The sequence below is a fragment of the Ostrinia nubilalis genome, chromosome 2 (assembly GCF_963855985.1).
Source record: "Ostrinia nubilalis chromosome 2, ilOstNubi1.1, whole genome shotgun sequence".
In the NCBI taxonomy this organism is placed as follows: domain Eukaryota; kingdom Metazoa; phylum Arthropoda; class Insecta; order Lepidoptera; family Crambidae; genus Ostrinia; species Ostrinia nubilalis.
Genome location: NC_087089.1, coordinates 10092413 through 10114985, shown reverse-complemented (window position 1 = coordinate 10114985; position 22573 = coordinate 10092413). Strand labels below are relative to the sequence as shown.

Below are 22573 nucleotides of genomic sequence, written 5' to 3'. Positions count from 1 at the left end.
ACTTAATTGTTCCAAATATTTGGTCGGTAACTTATCATTGAAAATGCAAACTTCACTGTCAATTTGTACCAGTAGATACGAGATAAACCTATTTAAATAAATAGGACTATTAAAAAAATAAGACCCTGACCCTGCAAAATAGCGTTTGTCATTTGTTTATGAAAAAAGTTAGGAAAGACTATTTTAAATTCGAAACAAAGCTAAACAAAAGACTCTCGATATTATTTGTTGTCACTGGCCAGTATAATAATAAGTATGATCTGCCGTTTGAAGGAAAACTCGACACGGAGTTGAATCATTTTCCGAAGGTTCGATAACCATCAGTGAGTAATTCATGCTAAAGTATTAAGAGTAGTTTACCATATTAGGTGTTCTGTTGCGATTTGAGCTTTCAGAATAGAAAATTCACAATAAAATGTAATACTTAACAAAGTTACTTGTATTATATTTTTTGCTCATAGGTACATACTTACCAATAAAATGTTCATATTAGCTAGTGTAATGATAGATTTTAGTGTGAATCTGGCATTTGAAAATGATACTAATTTTTAATACTAGTACGAGTGTGTCTAATTTTCAACCGACTTCAAAAAAGGAGGAGGTTCTCAATTCGACCCGTATGTTTTTTTTTAACGGAAGTGATTTTCCAATGCTGTCAAAATGACAAATCTACTCTCCTCCAGCTGTGGCGCCGTAACTGCGAGTCATAAAAATCGAATCCGTTGCAACACCGAGCGAAACAGTTCGGTAAATTGCTGCGGGCTGCAGACGATTTCCCACACGTTAAAGCAATCTGACCATTACAGAATTCCATTGAAAAAAACTTAATCACACTGCAGCACCATATGGCCGTTGTGACCGCCAACCATATCCAAAGACATAAATGGGCACGTTGTCGTCACAGATGGAATGCCAGAGTGCCGGGGCAGCCTTGCCGCGGAGGGGGGTGGGAGGGGACCCCGCGCAACCTGTGCCTCCGTCAATTCACTCCTCGCAGTGAGTGCCTCGCCTGCGCCTGCGCAGCGCCGATACGCGCCGACTCGATAACTTTCGTGACGAAAAACCCGAAAACAATCGAATAACGAGTGAGAACAGTGATAGTGACTCGAAGTTTAAGTGATGCTTCCTTGTTTGTAAATAAGGTAATGAATGAACAACACGTGGACTTTACACGGTCGAATTTTGTGCGAGATTTATGCAGCAAGGGCATTTGCGAGGCGGCAGTAAGGCGTTGGATGTACATAATAATATAACATAATTTATAACAACTGTGATAGAACTAACCCTTTTGGTATAGCTGTTAAAAGTTGACATTAAGGAACAGGTGCTAGAGTTTTTGTGAATGAATCAAACATGTTGACAGATGACCGGTTGTCTTGCACAACCGCTCAAAAGAGAGTACTGTGTCATTGGAATCTGGAAATCCTTCAAGTACAAATAGTGACAAAGATTATGTGACGAGGTGCCTAATGACATCATTGCGTGTTATGTTAGCACTACACCCACAATACACGTGTCTTGCTACGGTGTGAATTGTTGAACCGTATTCGCTGAGACATTTTCGTTCGGTTCGCTCTTCGGAAATAAAATGTGTAGGTATTATTGCCAATGCCCTATGTAGGTCGACCAAAGGCAAAGGAACCAGTAAATCAGGTTTTGAAAAAATAAACATCCCTACGTTTGGCCAATCGATAAGGCTTCGGTTGAGTGGATTCGATGTTTTGAATGTAGTTTGTATTTGGAAGATAATAATAATTCAGGCCTTAGCAAAGGTTAAAATATTTTTTTAATGCTAATTAACCCAAGATTGTCTCGGATATGACTAATCTCCACAATATTATAATATCAATCAGTGTCACAAACCTAAAAATAATTATGACTCACGATAACTTAGTCCTAAAGGAAATTGGAAGCAAGAACGTATGTATTATTGGACAGATATTAAATAAGACGAAATACGAAACAAATTAATATCCCAAGACTTAGATCTTAGGGAGATTCAGTAATCAAACCAATAAATACCAAGCTTCAATGTCTCTTCCAAGAAAATCTCCCTAACATAGATATCCACGGAACGATTTAAATAGATTTCTTACATGGATAAACTGAAGCAAAAACAAACTTTCAAACTAACCAGACGAAGTGAATCTGAGCAAATGCAAAACTGGGAAAGCTACGCCGAAGCATTATGCTTTTTTTTTTAACTTCAACTAAAAATAAATTAAATAGGCTAGAAGTTTATTGTTTTTTCCTTTTTTGTTTTAAACTACCCTAAGCGTTGCCTGTCAGGAATGTATTAAAAGGTTTGATAAATATTAATAGTACTTGTCTCCAAAATCTTACGATTAAATGTAACATTTGTGTTTAGGACCTATGTTTTCAATTCATTAGCATCTCCATTCTCCAGTCCTAATTAAGTATTAAGACAAATTAAGGCATAAGTGGGTGAAATTGATGATGATATTGTAATTAATTGGTCTAGACACAGACTAAGTTAATACCTACTTATTAAATTGATAAGTATCCTTCTTACAAGGTAAAATTAACTTTCAATAATTTTGCCATATCGGGACTACTTATTCCCACCTCTCGTTCCCACCACTGCAACTCCTGTGTAGCCAGGATCTACAGCTTGACCGCCATAAAAACCCAACCAATGAAGGTCAGGTTTGTCCCGAGGGACAGTTAAACTGTCATTGGACCCGCAACGAAATTAATCAGAAGAACAAAGAAGGAGTTCAAAATTAAGGTTCGAATTTTGCTATATCGTCAATAAGTACCACAGTCAATACATTTCTCAGCAGGTACAACGAATAACATAGAACTGAACAAAAACAGATTTAACTAACAAATATCTAGTTGCAATAGCAATTATCCTGATACAAATAGATACGAGCCAATGTTACAATCATAGTTGTTTAATAAACACTAGCCATATTCAATAAATACTCTGTAACAACAAGCGTTTATTGATTCCAATTTGTTAACCTGAGTGACGTCACCCCGAAGTACAATGGTCAGCAGGTCAGCCTGAATGTTATAAGACTCAAAATTAGTTGCGTTCAGTTAAAATTGTGGTATTGAATCGAATTGAAGTAGCTACTGTCTCTAAATTCAATTTGAGATCGCTTCATTCCACTTCCAAATTAGGTGCTAAAATATTTACGAGTAATATCTGACTTTATCAAATTCAAATATATTGACTAAACCGAATACGAGTACCTACCTTTCTATCAAGCCGTATTTACGAAAATTTAGTACATAAAAAGAAACAGCGAAGCGATCACAAAAATTATTCATCGATATGTTATGAAAAAATATCATAAAACGCTTGATTAGAAACAGGAACTGACACGAACCAAAAGAGAGAGCTGTATCAGAAATATTTACTTCAATATATTCAATATTGAATCTCAAACAAAGAAATGGTCTGCCATTAATAAGAAAATCGTCGTATCATTAACCATCAGCAAACAGAGTGTAACGTATCATTTAAGGAGGGCAATTAAAACTCTTTTAAAGTAAATTAATAAAGCCGTGCGTATATACAATATCTACGTGTGTATAGATATTTCTACATGGATGCCCGGTACATTATCGGAGGCAGCGGTGCACGAAACATCGTTAGCCGAGCGCTTGTTAAAAATAAAATTATACAATTTTAGCACCCCCGGTTTCTTTTGTACGCTAGGCTGGGTGTTTCATCAATAAAAGCAGACAGGTGGGTTTTCTCTGGCTGCACGAGATAGGAATGGACTCTTTGTGTTGTGTTATGAGTTCGACGTGTACCGTCTTTAGAACTCTACACACTAAGCCCGACGGCTTTGTGTAGGTACTTTCTATGACTTTTGACAACATGTCAAAAGTCGACGACTCGTGTCGGCGGGTTTGGTGTGTATTTTGTGTAACTGTATAGCAATTTGAATGATAAATATGGATTGTTTCATCCACGAAGACGCACCCAACCAATTCTTGGTCGAGATAAGCGCGGGATAATTTAGCGTGTACCGATAACACTCAAACATTAGCGGAAGAATGGTGGGGCGCGTCTTCGTGGATGAAACGATCTATACCTGAGTAGCAGTTGCAAAACTGTGATAACGCTAATTTGAAACAAAACAACGTGCGAACTTTAATAAAAGCAAATGAAAGTTTTTTTAACTCGGATCAAATAAAAAATGAATAGCTACTTGTATTATCACGTTACTGTGTCATTATAATGACAATACCCAATTTTGAATTTGAATTAAATGTACGAGCACTCGAGATCTCTGAAAATGGAAGATAACTGTACTGGGTAATGGCCTACAGACTCCACAAAGAAACTTAATTAGAGTGTGACCATTATAATTTGGCAAAGTTAATCATATCAACGAAAGTTTTTTTTCAAGAATACACATTTAACCATTTTTTCTGAAGACCTGAAAAAGGTAGAGCCAATGGCTTAATGCGGTTTGATCTTCAATAGCAGTTCGTCAACTAATTATGGTTTTACTGTACCTTTAGCTATCATTATAACTTATATCGATACGTATCGACAATAAGACAGCTAATACTGCAGTATTAGCTAGTAAACAAAGGACGCGCTGTAATCTGAGTGACATTATTGCATGAAATTACATGTAATCCCATTACTACGCTATAAGTGTTATGCATTAAGGCGCAATGAAGCGTAATAGCTGGCTAATATACCGTTACAAGTAGATCATACCATGGATTGTACGGTTATCGAGTTAATAATGGTGATTATAAGCGCCCATATCATATTCTGGCATTACAAAGGCAAGGCAGCAGATAGTAGGAGCCAGTTGTGCTTGATTTTGTATTTTTAACAATGATATTAGCCTTGCGGTGCTAGCAGAATAGAATAAGACGTCCCTTACTCTTTCCGTATCAAAATGTGACTAAGGGTAAGAAATATGCGACCGTCAGACCTCCTAAACCCTGTAGGTCAAATTTTCCATTTTCCTTTGGTAATTCGGAGTGTAGAGACTAAAATGATCTGATGGTGATAATGAATAGTGGTAAAGATTATTATTAGAGAAGAATAGCCAAGAATAGACTTTATGGCATAATAACCAATTGAACGTGGTCAGAAAATATGAATATTAGGTATAATTTCATGCTTCGGAAAGCACGTTAAACTGTCGGTCTAATTGAGCCAACTCAGATGCCTACGGCTTACAAAGTCTGACACGAAGGTAGTGACATCCGTTGTTACAACCTACACATTATAAACACATTACAAATTAAGTATTTTAAGTGAAAAATGGTCTAAGGCACAGTTTTCTACTTAGTTTAGGTACTTGGCGAACAGGTAACCAGCACCTGCCAACTCGGTAAACTTGAGATGATGATAGTTCGTAACTAGCATGATAGATTGAATATCACCAGTAGTCACCATCAGTAGACTAGGTACTAATCTTTAGCCTTTTAGATGGTGTATTACTGTCATAGAAATTCAAAATTTTAGACTCTTTGAATCGCAGCAATTTACTTTAACTTTGACAAACGTCAAAAATCTATCAAACTCCAAACAAAAAACGCCAGTTATCGTTATAACTAGTTGGTCTTTTTAAAGCCTAACAAACATTTAATCTGTGTTAAATTAGTTTTTGTGTGATTAATCATTTAGAAGGTATTGCGGACAATTAAAAGGATTCATAAACATAATTAAAAACAAGTTAGCATCTAGCCAGTTTAGCTTTTATTACCTACAAGCTAAATATTAAACTGCATATTTTTTCAGCAAATAAGCTATACCATTTGGTACGTTATATAAACCTGTATTTACCTAGCGTATTAAGATATACGCGATAATGTATAGAGGTAGAGTCCAGTTTTATGCTTGCGTTGCACTCGATTGTCCGTAACTCTCCTTCGAAGCGGAATATAGGATTATCATCAGGCCATATCTCTTAAAGTCAGGGCTGGCAAAAAGATAGGAATGAGTTTTAAAACACTGATACCAATTTTTCAATAAAGGTTTCGTATAGATAATGAATCAAAACTTCATGTAATCTGGACTACAGTCTTTTTTTTTTCAAAAGCTGCAATTTATAATGTTATTGTTATAGCTATAGAATATTTTTCACAACAAAAATCTTCGAGGTAACCCACAGGCACACTTGGAGATACTATGATTCTACATTTTTTTTTTCATCAAAAACTTACGTAACGTTTCGCCCTGGCAAATTATGAAGGCAATTTGTCTAGCATATGCATGCAAGACCCATACGTCCTGTGGGAAACGTGACTTATCACCATATAATGGTGGCCAGCTATCTCGTAGATGCGTGAGCGCAGCTTAAGCTCACGACTCGATTACCGCGGCGGAAGTGACGGCTCCTAGCAGTGACACCTACGTAGTAAGGTGTTATAAATGATGGTTTTTGAATCTTTTATCACGAATTCTGCGTCCATTATTTCACACCAGTAAACGTCGTTTATATAGGTAGAACCTTACTGCATTTGGCAACAGTTTTAAATGTATCATTCTGTAGGTATACACAGGATTTTTGAAAAGACATTAGATCCAACCCTTTTCAGTTTAATTTATTCGTTTTTTGGCAGGTTTGACTTTTTGATACCGCCAAATCTTCCAAAAAGTACAATTGTTGGTGGTTTATGTGAAAACGAATCTCGTTCCCATCTCCTTGCTACCCTTTTTTTATAGGTTATATAGATACTCCTTCGACGAAATAATTGTCAAATAGTATTCCAGAAACTATTTTATTGGCTGTAACTTAATACTAAAGGTATTTTCAATTATCCTACCTCCTTTCGCGCAACAATATAACGATTTCATCACTACCTCGGGCAATAAAAGTGGCGAATTCATAGCCCTAACTGCTTCCCTAAAAGGTCAAAGGTTAAAAGGTCACGTCTACAATACATCGAGTCTACACCGTGCTCTAAATTTCCCGATTTCGTGCCTAAATTAATTTCGTAAAACACCCCCCAAATTAGTTTAGGCAGCGCGCCCAACTATACGTTTCGGGCAATGATTTTGCCGATGTGTTGTCCAATTAGGATTATTAATTAATTTAACCTATGGAAGTTAGTACTCGGGTAGATACAGTCGATCACATCAAAACTTATATAATGTTGTCGCAAAATCGGCCATATTCCGATTACAATTACATAAAATGTCACAGTGTTTAATTTCATGTGTTGTCTTCCGTAAAAAAAAAAAAACATTTTTTTCTGATACTTTAGTACGAAAATTCTATTAGCCAGTTTGATTTTTTAGAGATATCAGAATTGCATATAGGCATACAATTTCACAAAAACAAAGCCGTTGACAATAACTTGTAATCAAGTACTTTATCCAATCATCATCATCTCAGCCATAGAATGTCTACTGCTGAACATAGGCCTCCCCAATGCTTTCCATGTTGCCCAGTTCCATGTTATCCAATACAATTTCCATTTTAATTTTCATTATCACACCTGAAAATTAACAGTACGACTAATATATCGTTTTGTTTACCGCATTGCAACAACAAACCGATATTTACTTGCCCACCTGCATTGCCAATACAATCTGATCTAAACCGCTCTGCGTACTAACGCACCATAAATTTTATTGATTCAACACGGCCAGTGGGTGGTATAGACCAGGCGCTTAGAGACACAAAGTATAAACCTATAGATTTTATTCATTTTCTAAAATAAGTACATTTTATAGGAGAATATCAAAACATTTTTTTGTTGTCAATAAATATTTCTGCTCTGCTCCTTACGGCCGAGCTTGTCTTCATAAATAAATAAACCTTTAAATTATGTAGAGGGAAACGCATTACACGCATCTTCGATTTAATTGTCATGCTTATTTATGATGAATTCAATATCTCATAAAATAGTATGATCTATAACAGGAATATACATAAATGATTGATTACTGTTAAATTTTAATATTTCAGTTATTGTTTGAGAGAAAATTGGAAAATTATGATGATTGATTTTCCTTGAATTATTAATCAAAACAAATAGGACGCAATAAAATACATCAGACAGAATGTCTGTTTCTGTATGATTTATACACTTGCAAAGATCGTTACCATTTATGTGGCTCTCAATCATTTTCACAAGCTTTTAAAGTGTGAAGTTGAAATAATATTTAGGTTACGTTTTGGTTCTCTCTTCGCCCACTCTACAGCACATCGTCACCCGACAGCCCACATCGTTATTAAACGTGTAGATGTATTCACGATAATAATTCCGGATGCCTATTTACAACGACAATTTCGAGCCATAAAAACATAATAATACTTCAAACTGGATGAACGTCATAAATCTTGACGATGCGCGGTCTCGATGATTTTGCACTTTTCTCTACATTATCGTTAAGTTTGCCGTTTCATAATTTTATAGCACACCACATCAGACTATATTTATTGTAAACTAGCCTCTATTACAACAGCTTATGACCTCACAGTGTCAAGCTTGACGTGCCACTGTCAGTACTTCTCGTATGAACTGGAACTGTGGTGTCTGAATGTAGGTCTCGGTTGAGGTTACAATAACTTAACATGTGTTCCTTATGAATATGGTAATAAAATCACTAATACTTACACGCTTTTTCACTTTAGCATTGTCACTTTGGTTAAACACTGTGCCTGAAGCTTATGTTAAGCACCCATAAACATTGATTTTGATGTTATAAAATATATTATAGATATTGTTTGAGTTCTGATAAATTGCAGTTACGATCTTTATCTGCCTACTGGGAGAAAGACAATAGAGCTCAGCTATACGGTATAATGTTCTATTTCGAGTAATTATCACCTCTTTCACAAGGATTTTATTTAAAACCCATGAAGGTGAAAGAAGAACTTCATTAATTTCCAAGTTAAGTCGATACTTATTACGTCACTGGTGACTTGTAATTTTATGTTGTTAAAACAGTTACGATTATGTTTAGACAAGTAGTTGTGAGGTGACTACGAATGATTACATAGTGAACTAGGCAGGTGCGATATTCGACCATCACCTTCGGCTTCAGAACTCAACATATCCTGAATAGTGGGAGACCACGGATAGGTAAAAATTAAAACATCTAAACTTTTAATACCTTATTGTGATAGATTAGTAATCATAAAGATAATTAATAAATACAATCCCGAAAAACATAATTAAAGGCTTCCCTAGTCGAAAGATAATAATTTGTTAAAACCTTTCCTGCATGTAGTTTTTAGTACTTAATTATACTATAACTTTTTTTAATTAATCTAAATGAATACTATATTAGGACGCACGTTTATATCACAACTATTGAATACAACCCAATAAAACGAGCAATTTATAATATAGCAAACAATTATTTATTACTTAGTATCTCATTATTATAATAATTACCTTTCAAAGGCCGTTACGGCACTATAAAAGGCGTCGCGTACGCTTGCATGTGAATCAGTATTCTTTTTTAAAACCTGTTTACCTTATGCGATGAGCTATTTACCTAGTTTGCATAAATTCTCCTTGTATCTCCGTAGCATAATAGAAGATGGTAGAGATAGTAAACATTCTTCAAAAATTCAATTTACAAAATAACGTTACCAAAATAAAAATCAAAAATATTTATTCAGTTTAGACCACAAGTATGAACGTCAAAAGTGGCACTTATGAACGTTAAAAAACTCAATCCAATTTTAGTACATTTTCCCCTGTGATTGACCGTAACCAATCAAAACACTCAAATTTTGCTTGATATTGAATAGAGTTTTGCGTTTCGATTTGTAATAAGGGCTTAATTTGTGTAAAGTCAACTGCAATTCGTAAACGAATAGTTTCATGATAATAACTAACTCAAAGTGTTTTAGTATCATCTTTGATGTAGCAGTACTTCTGCATGTTTTTCATTTAGATAACTGCGGAACTGTAGAGTTGCGCACGCGCCGCCTTTAGGAGTGTACATATTTGAAGCTTTCGAATTCTAATTCGCATACGAACCTGCACACTTTTAAGTATTGATAAGGTTTTGTAATTTTGTATGCGATATACCTAAATAATTCAAAAACTAGCTCATTCACATAGTAGTTACGGCTTTGTACCTACACGGACCAATTATTTATCTCCTATTCAACTCATTAATTGGTAACAAACTTGTCGTGAATTTATTTGACACATTACCTAACCAATTTAAAGCTACCGGTGTGTGCAATTAGTCAATTGAACTAATTATATGTGGACTACATGTAATTACATGTAAACTAAAACTCGTAACTACCCGCTTTTCAACTGATTGTAAAAGGAGTGCCCAATTAATTATAACATTTGCAATAATTATAGCAACTTACTGAATCCACGTTTACTGTGGTTGTAGTACCTCCCAACAGAGTCAGCATAATCAAAGTTTGAGTAGTGACATAAGGATATCTAAAATAGAAATGACGTCGAACGTCAGCTGAATATTGTCGCTACACCTCAAGCCTCAGCCCACGGTGTAAATCGCTATAGAAAACTTATATAAATATCGCTACAATTTTGAGCCGAGGCCCACGCGCAGCCAACTAGCATGCTTATTGTTCCAATTCCAATTTGCGGCTTATAAATCTTCATTTGGTATTCAACGTGCATCAGCTTATAACAGAATACATTTTGTGGAATAGCTATTTGAAATTGTGATCGTTTCAGTAAGTCGCAATGGCGTGCTGTACATCCTCAATCACGAATCGGTTTGGATTTTGGATCAAACTTCGCTAATCCGGCATTACTCGAATTGAGTTACTCGTATGAAACAAGTTACGTTATGAGCCCATTTTACGATTCCTGAATGTCTAAATTAATAGGTACTAATAAGTGTAGTACTTAAACTCAAATAAATCTGATTTTCAATATACTTTCTGAACTCACTAATAAGTTTTCTATTAGTGGAAAGAACACACAGAAGCTTTTTAATACCGTGTACGCCGTAGGTATCATTAGTTCAAGTATACTCGTAAGCACCCAATTTAAGGGAATTGCGTGTTTGTTATTTCACAATAAATCGAAATAAGATCAAAAATGCCGTAATGGGGAACAGGAAAACAATTTTCTCCAGTAATTAGAAAAAAAAATGTGTACCGAACATTCCCAAGGGTCCTTATGTGGGAATTACATTAGGGGTCTATCGGCCTCCGCTCGAATTTGTTGTTCTGCTGCATTGCAATTTCAGGTACCTACTCTAATTTGGGAAGTAATGAACTCACTTGGCTTGTTTCTCTTTAGATTGAGGAAAAAACCGGGCTTAAGTGAGGGGTATAGGTATGTGTTTTGGGGCACCACTTTTTAAGTATTTTGTACTTGATTTTAGCCTAATCATTAGGCTAAAATCTAAGGCTAAATTAGACCCGAATGGAATCATATTTCTATCTATCTATCTATGTCAGCCTTTGGGTTCGCCTTCGAACATAGGCCTCCTCTTCAACCCTCCACCGTTTTCTGTCCCTGGCCACACGCATCCAGTTCACTCCAGCCTGCTGCCGGATATCGTCTGTCCATCGTTTAGGAATCATATTTATAAATAGAAAAAAAATTAGAAAAAAAAAATACTGGAATATAAAAGTGGAAATAAACAAGAGTTATAACGGTGTAGTCTAGACCATACTAGGAAAAGTGATTAATACATACATTTTAACAACTAATAAGCAGTAGTCGAGTGAAGGGAAACTGGCAATTTGAGCGAATAACACTGCACATTTTCTGGAATTCGTTATGAAACAAATTGTTGAGCGTTGCCAAACATGCTTTACCTGGAAAATTATAATTAACGTCCAATATTTCAGTCGAAATTCCGTAATTATAAATTTTTACTCTTCCTGAAATGATTGTAAAGATAAAACAAATATCACGACCGATAAATTATGTATGGGTATCACAACATGTAGGCTGAAGAACATGCCAGTTCGAATAAATAAATAATTTATGTAAATAATATATTAGCTGTAGAATCAATTAGGTACCTAAAGATAGAGCAAAATGCAAGAGTTCTTCAAGATAATTTTAAGTTGATCAGCTTAGATATAAATATGCAAATGTAATAGGTACATTGTGTGAATTAATCGCGGTTGCTTTTTTACGACCACAAGCCCGACCTTCGCTCATTCTTTGCTTTTTACCGCCTCGTCTCCACTCTCACATGTACACGGGTCTTTAATTAAGCCGATGACAATGCTCTCTTTAATCATTGCTAAAAACAGAGTATACACGCACGGATGTGTTCAGTTAAGCACTCTAATTGGCCACTGTTTTTGTTATTCGTCCGTTAATGAAATGCAGTTTTTCATTAACGCTCCGCTGCCAGATTTAATATTAACTCATAACAATCACTGTTTTCGGCGAATTGTACGAACGGAGATATTGAATAAATATTGTTCTAAATATCACACCAATTAGAGCGAAACTGAGCCCGTGTTTGTGCTATGATATAGTAATTGGATAAATAATGAAAATATATTCACTCAATATATTTCATAAGTTACTTACGGAATTTCAACTGGGTTATTTAATTTTGTGATATCTACGAATTACGAAGCACACATACACATAGGTAAGGCTTTTTACATAAACAAAATTCTTCCTAAAATTTTACAAAACCTAGATAAAGCAATGTAGGTAATCATTAAAAGCAACTACAACGGCCAAGAACTGCTACGATAACGACTACGGACATTTAACAACAAACACATGCATGTATTGTATCTCGGACGCGCCCACTCAGTCAGTAGGTACCCATACTTTTATACCACATGCAATACTTCCGCTTCTTGTAGTAATTCTTGTGATGCATTAGCTTAAATCTTTTTGAAATTAAATGATTAAAAAAACACAAACAATAATATGTTCTATTCTAAAAGCTTAAGGCTTTAGCAGCAAAGGCACTGCTCCAAATCCTGCTAACGCATCAATTAGACACTTCACATTCAATTCAAATGACCAGCCGCTGGCTTAGCCAATTAGTAGTTTCGACTTGTTGTTCCTAACTTATATCACTGGAGTTTAGTATTTTAACCAAGTCCATAAAGCTAAGTTTAGGATTTAGATTGAGATAATTGTCTATTTCGTTTGATTGTAGGCGAAATGAAACATTGAAACTAGTATTATAAAGCTGTTTGAACGCGGTAATTTCAGGAACAACTATGTAGTCCGATTTGAAAAAAAAAAGTTGTGTTGGATAATTCAGCATTTATTGGGGAAGGCTTTAAGCTATTTAATATCACCCTACATACAGCCAATAGGGGTAAAGAAAATGTTGGAAAAAATGGGAAATATTATAATTATTATTCAAACTATTTTACGGCACAGCTACGAGTAGAGAGCTACCTAATAATTAGAGATTTTTAGAGATTTCTTTAGTAGTCACATTAACAAAAGTACTGCGTATGTTTAAACTGAGACTCAGAATGACACGCAGTATCTCTCGGCACTCCTTTTACAAGCTCAGAGAGTTTTTGCTACGCTTTCATCAAGTGATCAATCAACGCCTAAGTGACAATACGGCATCAATCCACTTAAAACTTCTCAATGACATCGGAGAACATCACAAGGTCACAAAATTGTATCAAATTGATTGTATAGACGAGCTAATTGTCCAGAATAATCTGTGCTGTCTGTGCTGTGTACCTTAGTACTATTTCTCTGTATCTTTGATCCTACCAATTACCTCCGTTATTGGATGGGTTCAAGAAATTATTTGTCTGAAATACTTTTCAATAATAAGAAGTATTTTAAGCTATCGTGGTTTGCGCCTTGAGTAGTGCCTTCGCTGATTTCATCGATGTCAGATCAACGAACCGACTTTCCCTAAAACAATCTGCTTTTCCAAGCTGTTGTGTGACTAGTTCGTTAATAACTTTAAATGTAGACGGATTGACGTCTTTTTTAAGATTTTGTGAAATAAGGTTTTGTAAATGACAAATATCAAACCCTAATACATACCTACCCCATATAGTTTACCTCTACCTAACAGAACTAATTGTCGTTTTCTTTTCAGATGAAGACGTGCAATGCCAAAGAAAAAGTGCCAACGAAGAAACTAGGAGTAATTTTTAAGTAACGAATACCAGACGAGATGGAGGGGGTCAGGGTCTCGCACCAGGGGGTGCGGGCCCACACCGCCGAGGGGTCAGCCGGGAGGATCACCCAGGCTGGACTGGCAGCACGAAGCACCGCCGGCACCGCCGCCAAAGGCATGGCCATCAAGGGCCACGAAGACCTATGGGTGGAAATCCAAGCAAACACCTTCAGAAACTGGGTGAACGAAACATTAAAACCTATGAATATCAAGGTTAGTCTTATATTTCTGTACGTAAACATGCAATTAAAATAATAACACCCAGATTACGTAGCTGGAATTTACATTGCTTAACATTTATGAAATTACAAGGTGTCCTTTAATAGCTGAAGCGGTTAAATAATGCTCGACATTACGTAAATGACGCTTAAATGCGAGATGTATGCTTACACGACTGCTATTCTAACGATGCTAGTTCTGGAGAATTTGCAATTTCAAGATCTTTGACGAGTAGTGGATACAATGAAACCTTTTGGGTCCTATTCCGAACTATGGTAGTAAAAAGATTATAAATGATTGCGACGACAGGTTTTATTAGAAGACTAATTAAGTTTGACCTGAACGAACAGGGCTATTATCCTAAAGGTCAGATTCGTTCTTTTCATACCCTACACGATAAAGACAAACTTAAAGTGTACCTCATGACTTTCGTTTCAGCCAAATGACGTCCACTACAGGACAAAGGCCTCCCCCAAGGTTTTCCACAATGAACGGTCCTGAGCTGCCCGCATCCAGGTTCTTCCCGCGATCTTTACCAGATCGTCGGTCCACCTAGTAGGAGGCCTACCCACGCTACGTCTTCCAGCCCGTGGTCCCCACTCGAGAACTTTTCTGCCCCAACGGCCATAGTCTCTACGAGCTATGTGCCCCGCCCACTGCCATTGATTTTAGCAATTTTGTGAGCTATGTTGGTCACTTTGGTTCTACTGCCGTACCTCATGACGTATGCTTCATCTACTTCCTCAGGTGGTGGATTTGGTAGAAGACTTCAAAGACGGGACAGTCCTGTGTGCATTGGTAGAGGCTCTCCAGGGCCGTCGGCTGAAGGGCTGGAGTCCGAACCCCACTAACCAGCACCACAAGCTGGAGAACGTCACCACCGCGCTGCAGGCTATAGAGGACGATGGGGTGAAGCTGGTTAATATAGGTAAATATACACTTTTTAAATCTTGATTTGTTCAAAATATAGTAGACTTCTAGTGCTAGGCAAAGCATCCCCAAGGATTTTCACTACTTTTTTGAAGACAGATTTGCAAATTAAAATGCAGAACCTCAATATGTATTGATGACCTAATTCTTGAAATGACTCTAAGACTGCCCAAATCCTCATGACCAAGAAGAAAAATAAATTATTTTTAACATAATAATAATAACCCTATTGTATGTATCTGAATTTTCGCATCATCAATTTTTATTAGTCTTAATATTACAAATGATTGAACACAAGTTATTGATGACGTAAGTCCTTCACTAGATTTTGATGTAAGTAGTAGGTATCTAATTAATGTAATTAATGCTCAAGTCAAACAATATTGATGCTTATTTAGTTACAAATATCGATTAAGTATTTTATTTCGTAATGTTACCTACAGCCAATTACTGCCGTAATCAGGTACCTAACAATAAATCAGTGATTTAACCGTACATGGATTCTGTTCATAGTTAATAAAGCATAGTTACAGATTGAGCGTTTTTAAACGTGCGTTTTTGTTAGATAAATGGATAAGAGCTTACTGATAGAATAAAGTTATTTGTGCCATAACAATTTAAAACAAAAAACGCGCGTGAATAAGCTGACAATAAATGCTCGTTTGATGTCGCACATTTACGAGTGTGTTTTATAAGCTCCTACAATCTATGAAAAGCTTTCACTCATCGTACTAAGGTTTATAATTGAACAAACGTGCTGCTACATTATTATAACCTAGGCGTAACTAATTAGTACAGTCAGCATCAAATAATTCGAGACACCCAGTGGCTAAAAATTTGACAACCTTATTCCAATTGTAGCAAAGACGTGTTGCGAACTTTTTGGCCACTTTGGGTATCACGAACTAGGTATTTGACGCTAACAGTACAACAAAAGGTTTTAATTGACAATACTGTATTGCAGGTAATGTGGACATCGTGAATGGGAATTTGAAGCTTATTCTTGGCTTGATCTGGTCGCTTATCGTGCGCTATCAGATCGGCCGGAGCAAGTTCCCTCCGAGGTAAGATATACGATTATTCTAATTACAAGCCATACAAGCGCATACATGAAACTTCGTTAGTGCAGCCATAGAGAACAATAACACGCGAACGTTTGGAGATAGCGAGTAATAAGGATCGATTAAGCGCATTTTCGTTTTAACTAACGGAGTATTGAACCAAGATATCGAAAATAATCTGGAGTCTAAGTAAAAGCTTACCTTTAAGGTGAATTCAGACTAGAGCATTTGCTTGTAACAGAACCACGAGCCGCTCTATAAAATTTCTAGTGTCAGTGTCACCCTTTTACGAACCGAACATCGTACATTTTACCTGTATTGTAAATTCGTGTAAGAGCGTTACATTACATAGAAATGCTCTAATCTATACTACTCACCTGGTATTAGGTATACCTATATTCTCATTCATCCTCTTACATTATAAAAGAAATTATGTCATTTTATATTCACACAAAAATTAACACTATAGAACTTGTGCCTCTGAATGTAGAGTTTGATCACTCGACACTGTTATGACGTATGATTAATCCATCTTGACCTCATATTCATTAACGTCGTTGAAATATTATAAATATGACAGCTAAACGATTGAAATGTAGCAGATTACATCTCACATGCCAAAGTTTAAGCACCTATTGTTTTTATCTGGCTAGCAAAATGGAAGCTTATCAAAATTATTCATCTGAGATAATCATCTCAATTTGAAGTCAGAACATTAACATGATCTGTCCGTATCTGAACTAGTTTATGTTTTGCGAAATACTTAGTATGTAGGTACTTCATAACATAATACATACATTATATTTAAATAACCCTTTTTAAGTTCTTGTTGGAAGATCTGTGCATACCTAGCCTAAACCAACGATTGTAATCAGTTACTAAAGTATATAAGGTGTTAAATGAATTGTTTATTTTTAATTATAATCAAGTATTAGGAAATAGAAAAGATGAAACGATAGTAAAGAAGATTTATTATTTTATTCCGGAGCATTGTATGCAACATACTTAGGAAATATTCAACATCCTTTATCATCATTCATTCAACAAGCTAATCTTAGTCTCAGTAAATCTATCCAATTTGCAGCTTAATTTATTAGCCATTTGATTCAATTTAGTCATTAATTAAGATTTACTTAATATAAATTCCTGCAATCTCGCCAAACTAACCCACGTGTTAAAACTGAAAGTAGAGTAGGCATAACTGTTCCTAATAACAAAAACTTAAGCAATAAAACTCCAAAACTGTCTTCTTTAGAAACGAAATCAAATAACGGCCATAACCAGAATATGTGTTTTCATTTTTTCTCGTAACATTCTGATCACGGTAAATGTTGCAATAAAGACGGCCATATTAAGCCGCGCCTTTGGAACTAACTGTGTCTAAACAGCTGAACTTAGACGCAACAGCAATTAGCAGGCACGGGTGCGCGGGCGCATGTTCTGACAACGGCACATCAGACTATACATTTTTGTTACAAAACAGCTCCTATTGCAACGATATAAGATGCAACAATTTTAAACTTGATGTGCTTTCGTCTGTATCTTGTAGCGCAGTTATCTTAAATCTTAAACTTGAGTTTTTACTAACTTTGAACTGCGTTTAAGTTTGACCTCTATCTCGCTTTATGGCTAGTGATGAGAGGTCTAGACGTGCAAAATACAGCCATTCTTTAGTTTTATAGACAAACAGATTATGAAGTGCTGGAACATAAACTCTAATAAAAGACATGATGCATCTCAAAAATTTGAAAATAAGATGTTTATTTTAAGAATAATCCGATTGTCATTCTGAAATCATTTGAAGTTAGTACAATGATTAAGTAAACTCTCATCGACGAACTTTCAGAAAGAACCATCAATGGCCACCTGCATTCAATATTTCTTTACAGCTACAAACTTTTCTCATATTGTAATTTTTATAAAATACTTTTCCAAGTTGGTAATTCATCAGACTGCGATCACAATTTGTCTTTATAAAGATGCATACACACTTAACTTCTGTATGTAAGATTTTCATGCAATTACTTTGTATGTAATGTTGTTGGTATACCTCAATAAATAAAGACTTTGTCCAATCAATAAGAATTAGATAGCTGTATTCACAAACATGGGAAGGATAGCAATTATTGTGTTTTCCACACAGTTTGTCTAGTTTCGTAAGACCACAGTTTTGCATACTGTCTAAACAAATATTTCCTGAGGTTATTGCAAAGTTTTAGCCACGATAATGTACTAGTCACGAGTTTTGATGCGATTTCACACATGCATTTATCGAAGTTATTCTGCTAACTTTCACATCGCTATTGCAATCAACATCCTACGTTATTTCTGGTTTTATTGCTAAATAGTTAAGTTTTAACGTCTAAATTATATTGAGATTCAAAGGAGATTCTAAAATCAAGAAAATCTTTCAATCAAAGGGGTAATATTGTAAACTAATGACTCAATTTCCTGTCAAATACAGCATATAAGGACGATTTCATAAGCAATTGGTTAATTTAAGTTGTAAGATACAGGATGTTTCAATATTGACATACTTGGTACTTGACACACAAGGGAACGCTCATTAAAACGTATTAGACTTTCAGTATTGTCAATACTACTGATTGGTATTTAATAATTAGGTGTTATGCTAAATAGCGCTTACGTCCAGAAGTAGACTGCCCTACGCTGTATAGCCGATTCTCATTTATTTATTTCTTGCAGAAAACTAATGCTCTCATGGCTCCAATCAGCCCTGCCTGAATGCCGCGTGTCCAATCTAACTAGCGACTGGAACAGCGGTATCCTGCTATCGGCCCTGCTCGACCACTGCAAGCCGGGCGTCTTCCCGCATTGGCGAGAGCTCAGTAAGTCTATAACAAGCATTCTACTAATGCTCTCCTGGCTCCAGTCAGCGACTGAATGCCGTAATCAAGCTCACCAGCGACTGAACAGCGGTGTGCTGCTCTCAGCCTTACTAGACCACTGCAAGCCGGGCATATTCCCGCACTAGCGAGAGCTCAGTAAGTCATACCAAGCACTCTACTGATGCTCTCATGGCTCCAGTCAGAGACTGAATGCCGCATCCAAGCTCACCAGCGACTGGAACAGCGGTATCTATCGGCCCTGCTCGACCACTGCAAGCCGGGCGTCTTCCCGCACTGGCGAGAGCTCAGTAAGTCATAACAAGCACTCTACTTGTAGTATCCACGTGTATCACTAATTGTGGAAGTCCGGAGATAAACACAATAGACTATTGACACTATACTACTGATACTCTAAAACGTTCGATCTAATTCCAATTGAATACTTACCTGGAACAAAATTAAAAAAAAACGGTACTCGCATGTCTCCCCTGCAATCATGTAAGTACCTTTCTGTGGTGAAATCTGTAGATGGTAAGTATTAGTTGTGTGTCAACAGCACATCAGACTCAGAATGTTTGTAGGAAAATAGCATTTATTACTTACTACATGATACGTACTACAGTTTATAACTTGATGTTCCCTCCGTATAAAAAGTTAATAAAGTAACGTGAACAATGAAGCTGAATAAGTAACGTAGAGTATTTCCCTGGTGTTTGTTTTTCCTGAACAAATACATAAATTACTAAGGCCTTGACTAGCCGGATAACACGTTGTAATTCATCGTAAATCAAGATTAACATCCCATTGTAAGATCTTAACTGCAAGATCGCTGTACTAAATATCACGCTAACAATACATATTAGATAACTTACACTAATTCAGCCAGGTACTGCAATATGAATTAGTTTACTACAATAGGCAAAGAGATTAGATTATTATAGTTGTACTCAGTTCATCATGGAAGCTCTCTTGGAGCTCATGGAAAAACAAATACTGGAAACGAACTACGATAATATACCTACCTACTTCCTATGTTCAGTCCATTCCAGCTTAAGTGTCAAAACATTATTTCATTTTCAATTTTCATCGTGCGCTTTCAGGCTTCACAAAAAATAAGAAAACCTAAATAGGATCTAATGCACAAAACCCTTTTACTACGAGTACCTACTTCTATTTAGTTACTTCAATTTTCAAAACTGTTACCTTTCATTCTAGACCGCCACGAAGCCGTAGAAAACTGCAGGCGAGCTATGAAGCTGGCTCACCGCGAGTTCGAAGTCCCCATGGTGTTGGAGCCAGAGTACCTTGCATCCCCCTGGCTGGATGAACTGTCCGGGATGACCTACCTGTCCTACTTCATGAAGCCCGGCTCCCCAGGATATAGAGCAACTTTGGACTGGGTCAACTCCCGCCTGGAAAGGGGCATCACTAACTTTACGGTGAGTATTTTGTGGCTTCTTGCCTGAACTAAGTGGACGTTTAAGTTGTGTTGTACATCAAACTTGATACAAAGCTTAAAAGATTTGAGGTTCATCAGTCTTACCTCTCGTTGGGACAAAAATACAAACTACCCTAACTTGATTTTACATTTAAAAAAAGTTTGTATGAGGACTCTCCTATTCAATAGACGACGTAATAATGTCTTAATTAATTTTAGCGAAACTTTGTCTCTTTTGCTGTCAATATTCTCCACTAGTTGTATCGCATAATTCGCATATCTAAGGGAGTAGAAAATATGTACAATAAAGTTTTTACGCTGTAGCTGTAGATTATACAGGGTGTTTGGCGCATCGTGTGCCAAAATGATTTAGCAGATAGAATGGGTCATTTCCTATATTTTCAGCCCCCATAACACGTTCCATGCCAGGCGGCTACTTTTATATTATTTTTTTTAGTAATTTTACCAAAATACCCAAATCGCATCATTTAATTTCGATTAAAAAAAAAACTACTAGGCGTAGCCTCAAAGTGAATATTTTGTTTTGACGTGCATGGATGTAGGGTTGCATCATATCTAAATTTACTGGCAAATATCATCTAGTTTTTTTTTAATTCAGCTTTGAAGTTTTCCGAAAAGTTAAAAATGGACTGAACATTTAAGTTTACATGGCTATAAAAAATAAATAAAAGAGATAGCGATCTTCGGATTTTATCAAAACTTCTCTAGTCTATCCCCATTCAAACGGTATACTAATCTTATTTAAATAATAACAATAACTTCACAAATTCCTTAAATTAGTGCATTGACTCTACTCGGACTGATTTGCGAAATTTGTGTGTAAAGCCCCTTTTTGTGTGAATAGCACGTTATTAAACACCTAACAGGTAAAAATTATTTATCTTATGCAATGTAAAACCTTTTCCCTATTGTTTTTCAATGTGGATTTCTTGAAGTTAAAGACGAAAATAATTATTTTGATCGTTTATTAATTATTACAAATTTTGTTCAAAATGACCGCCTCGGCAACGTATACACTCACGACATCTTCTTCTAATTTTGACTGTTGTCGTATGCAGCCACATTTCTCTTTTTATTACTACAAAGGCGTTTTCTACTCGTGGATTAGAAGAGATGGCCCTATACAGTGGCCTGCACGTTCCCCAGACCTAATTTCGTTAGATTTTTACGTCTGGGGACGAGCTAAATAACTGGTGTACGTAACGGATTCAAACAATAGAAGAACTACAACAACGAATAAAAAACCCTTTGTAGTAATAAAAAGAGAAATGTGGCTGCATACGACAACAGTCGAAATTAGAAGAAGATGTCGTGAGTGTATACGTTGCCAAGGCGGACATTTTGAACTAAATTTGTAATCCTACTGATATTATAAATGCGAAAGTTTGGATGTCTGGATGTCTGGATGTTTGTTGCTCTTTCACGCAAAAACTACTGAATGGATTTTGATGAAACTTTACAGTATTATTGTTTAATACCCGGAATAACATATAGGCTATAATTTATGACGATCTGTGACAAACTAAATTTCACGCGGGTGAAGCCGCGGGCAAAAGCTAGTAATTAATAAACGATCAAAATAATTATTTTCGTCCTCAAATTCAAGAAATCCACATTGAAAAACGATAGGGAAAATGTTTTTACATTGCTTAAGATAAATAATTTTTACCTGTTAGGTGTTTAACGTGGTATTCACACAAAAAGGGGCTATAAACACAAATTTCGCAAATCAGTCCGAGTAGAGTCAATGCACTAATTTAAGGAATTTGTGAAGTTGTTGTTATTATTTAAACAAGATTAGTATACAATTTGAATGGGGATAGACTAGAGAAGTTTTGATAAAATCCGAAGATCGCTATCTCTTTTATTATTATTTTTATAGCCATGTAAACTTAAATGTTCAGTCCATTTTTAACTTTTCGGAAAACTTCAAAGTTGAATTAAAAAAAAACCTAGATGATATTTGCCAGTAAATTTAGATTTGATGCAACCCTACATC

At 36.0% G+C, this 22573-nt stretch overlaps 1 protein-coding gene across 4 annotated transcripts in view; it reads left to right on the top strand.

Moving 5' to 3' along the window:
- Nucleotides 1–999: 999 nt before the first annotated feature.
- Nucleotides 1000–22573, top strand: part of LOC135082818 (filamin-A) — an 88346-nt gene continuing 66772 nt past the window's right edge. For 2 of the 4 annotated variants that reach the window (XM_063977597.1, XM_063977584.1), the window contains exons 1-6: nt 1000–1142; nt 13976–14269; nt 15023–15203; nt 16170–16269; nt 18973–19115; nt 20331–20554. In XM_063977597.1, coding sequence (XP_063833667.1) covers nt 14054–14269; nt 15023–15203; nt 16170–16269; nt 18973–19115; nt 20331–20554 — 864 coding nt within the window. In that variant the 5' untranslated portion in view covers nt 1000–1142; nt 13976–14053. Of the gene's footprint in view, nt 1224–13975; nt 14270–15022; nt 15204–16169; nt 16270–18972; nt 19116–19351; nt 19424–20330; nt 20555–22573 lie in introns of those variants that run through there. The other 2 variants (XM_063977591.1, XM_063977604.1) reach the window with 2 other exon arrangements.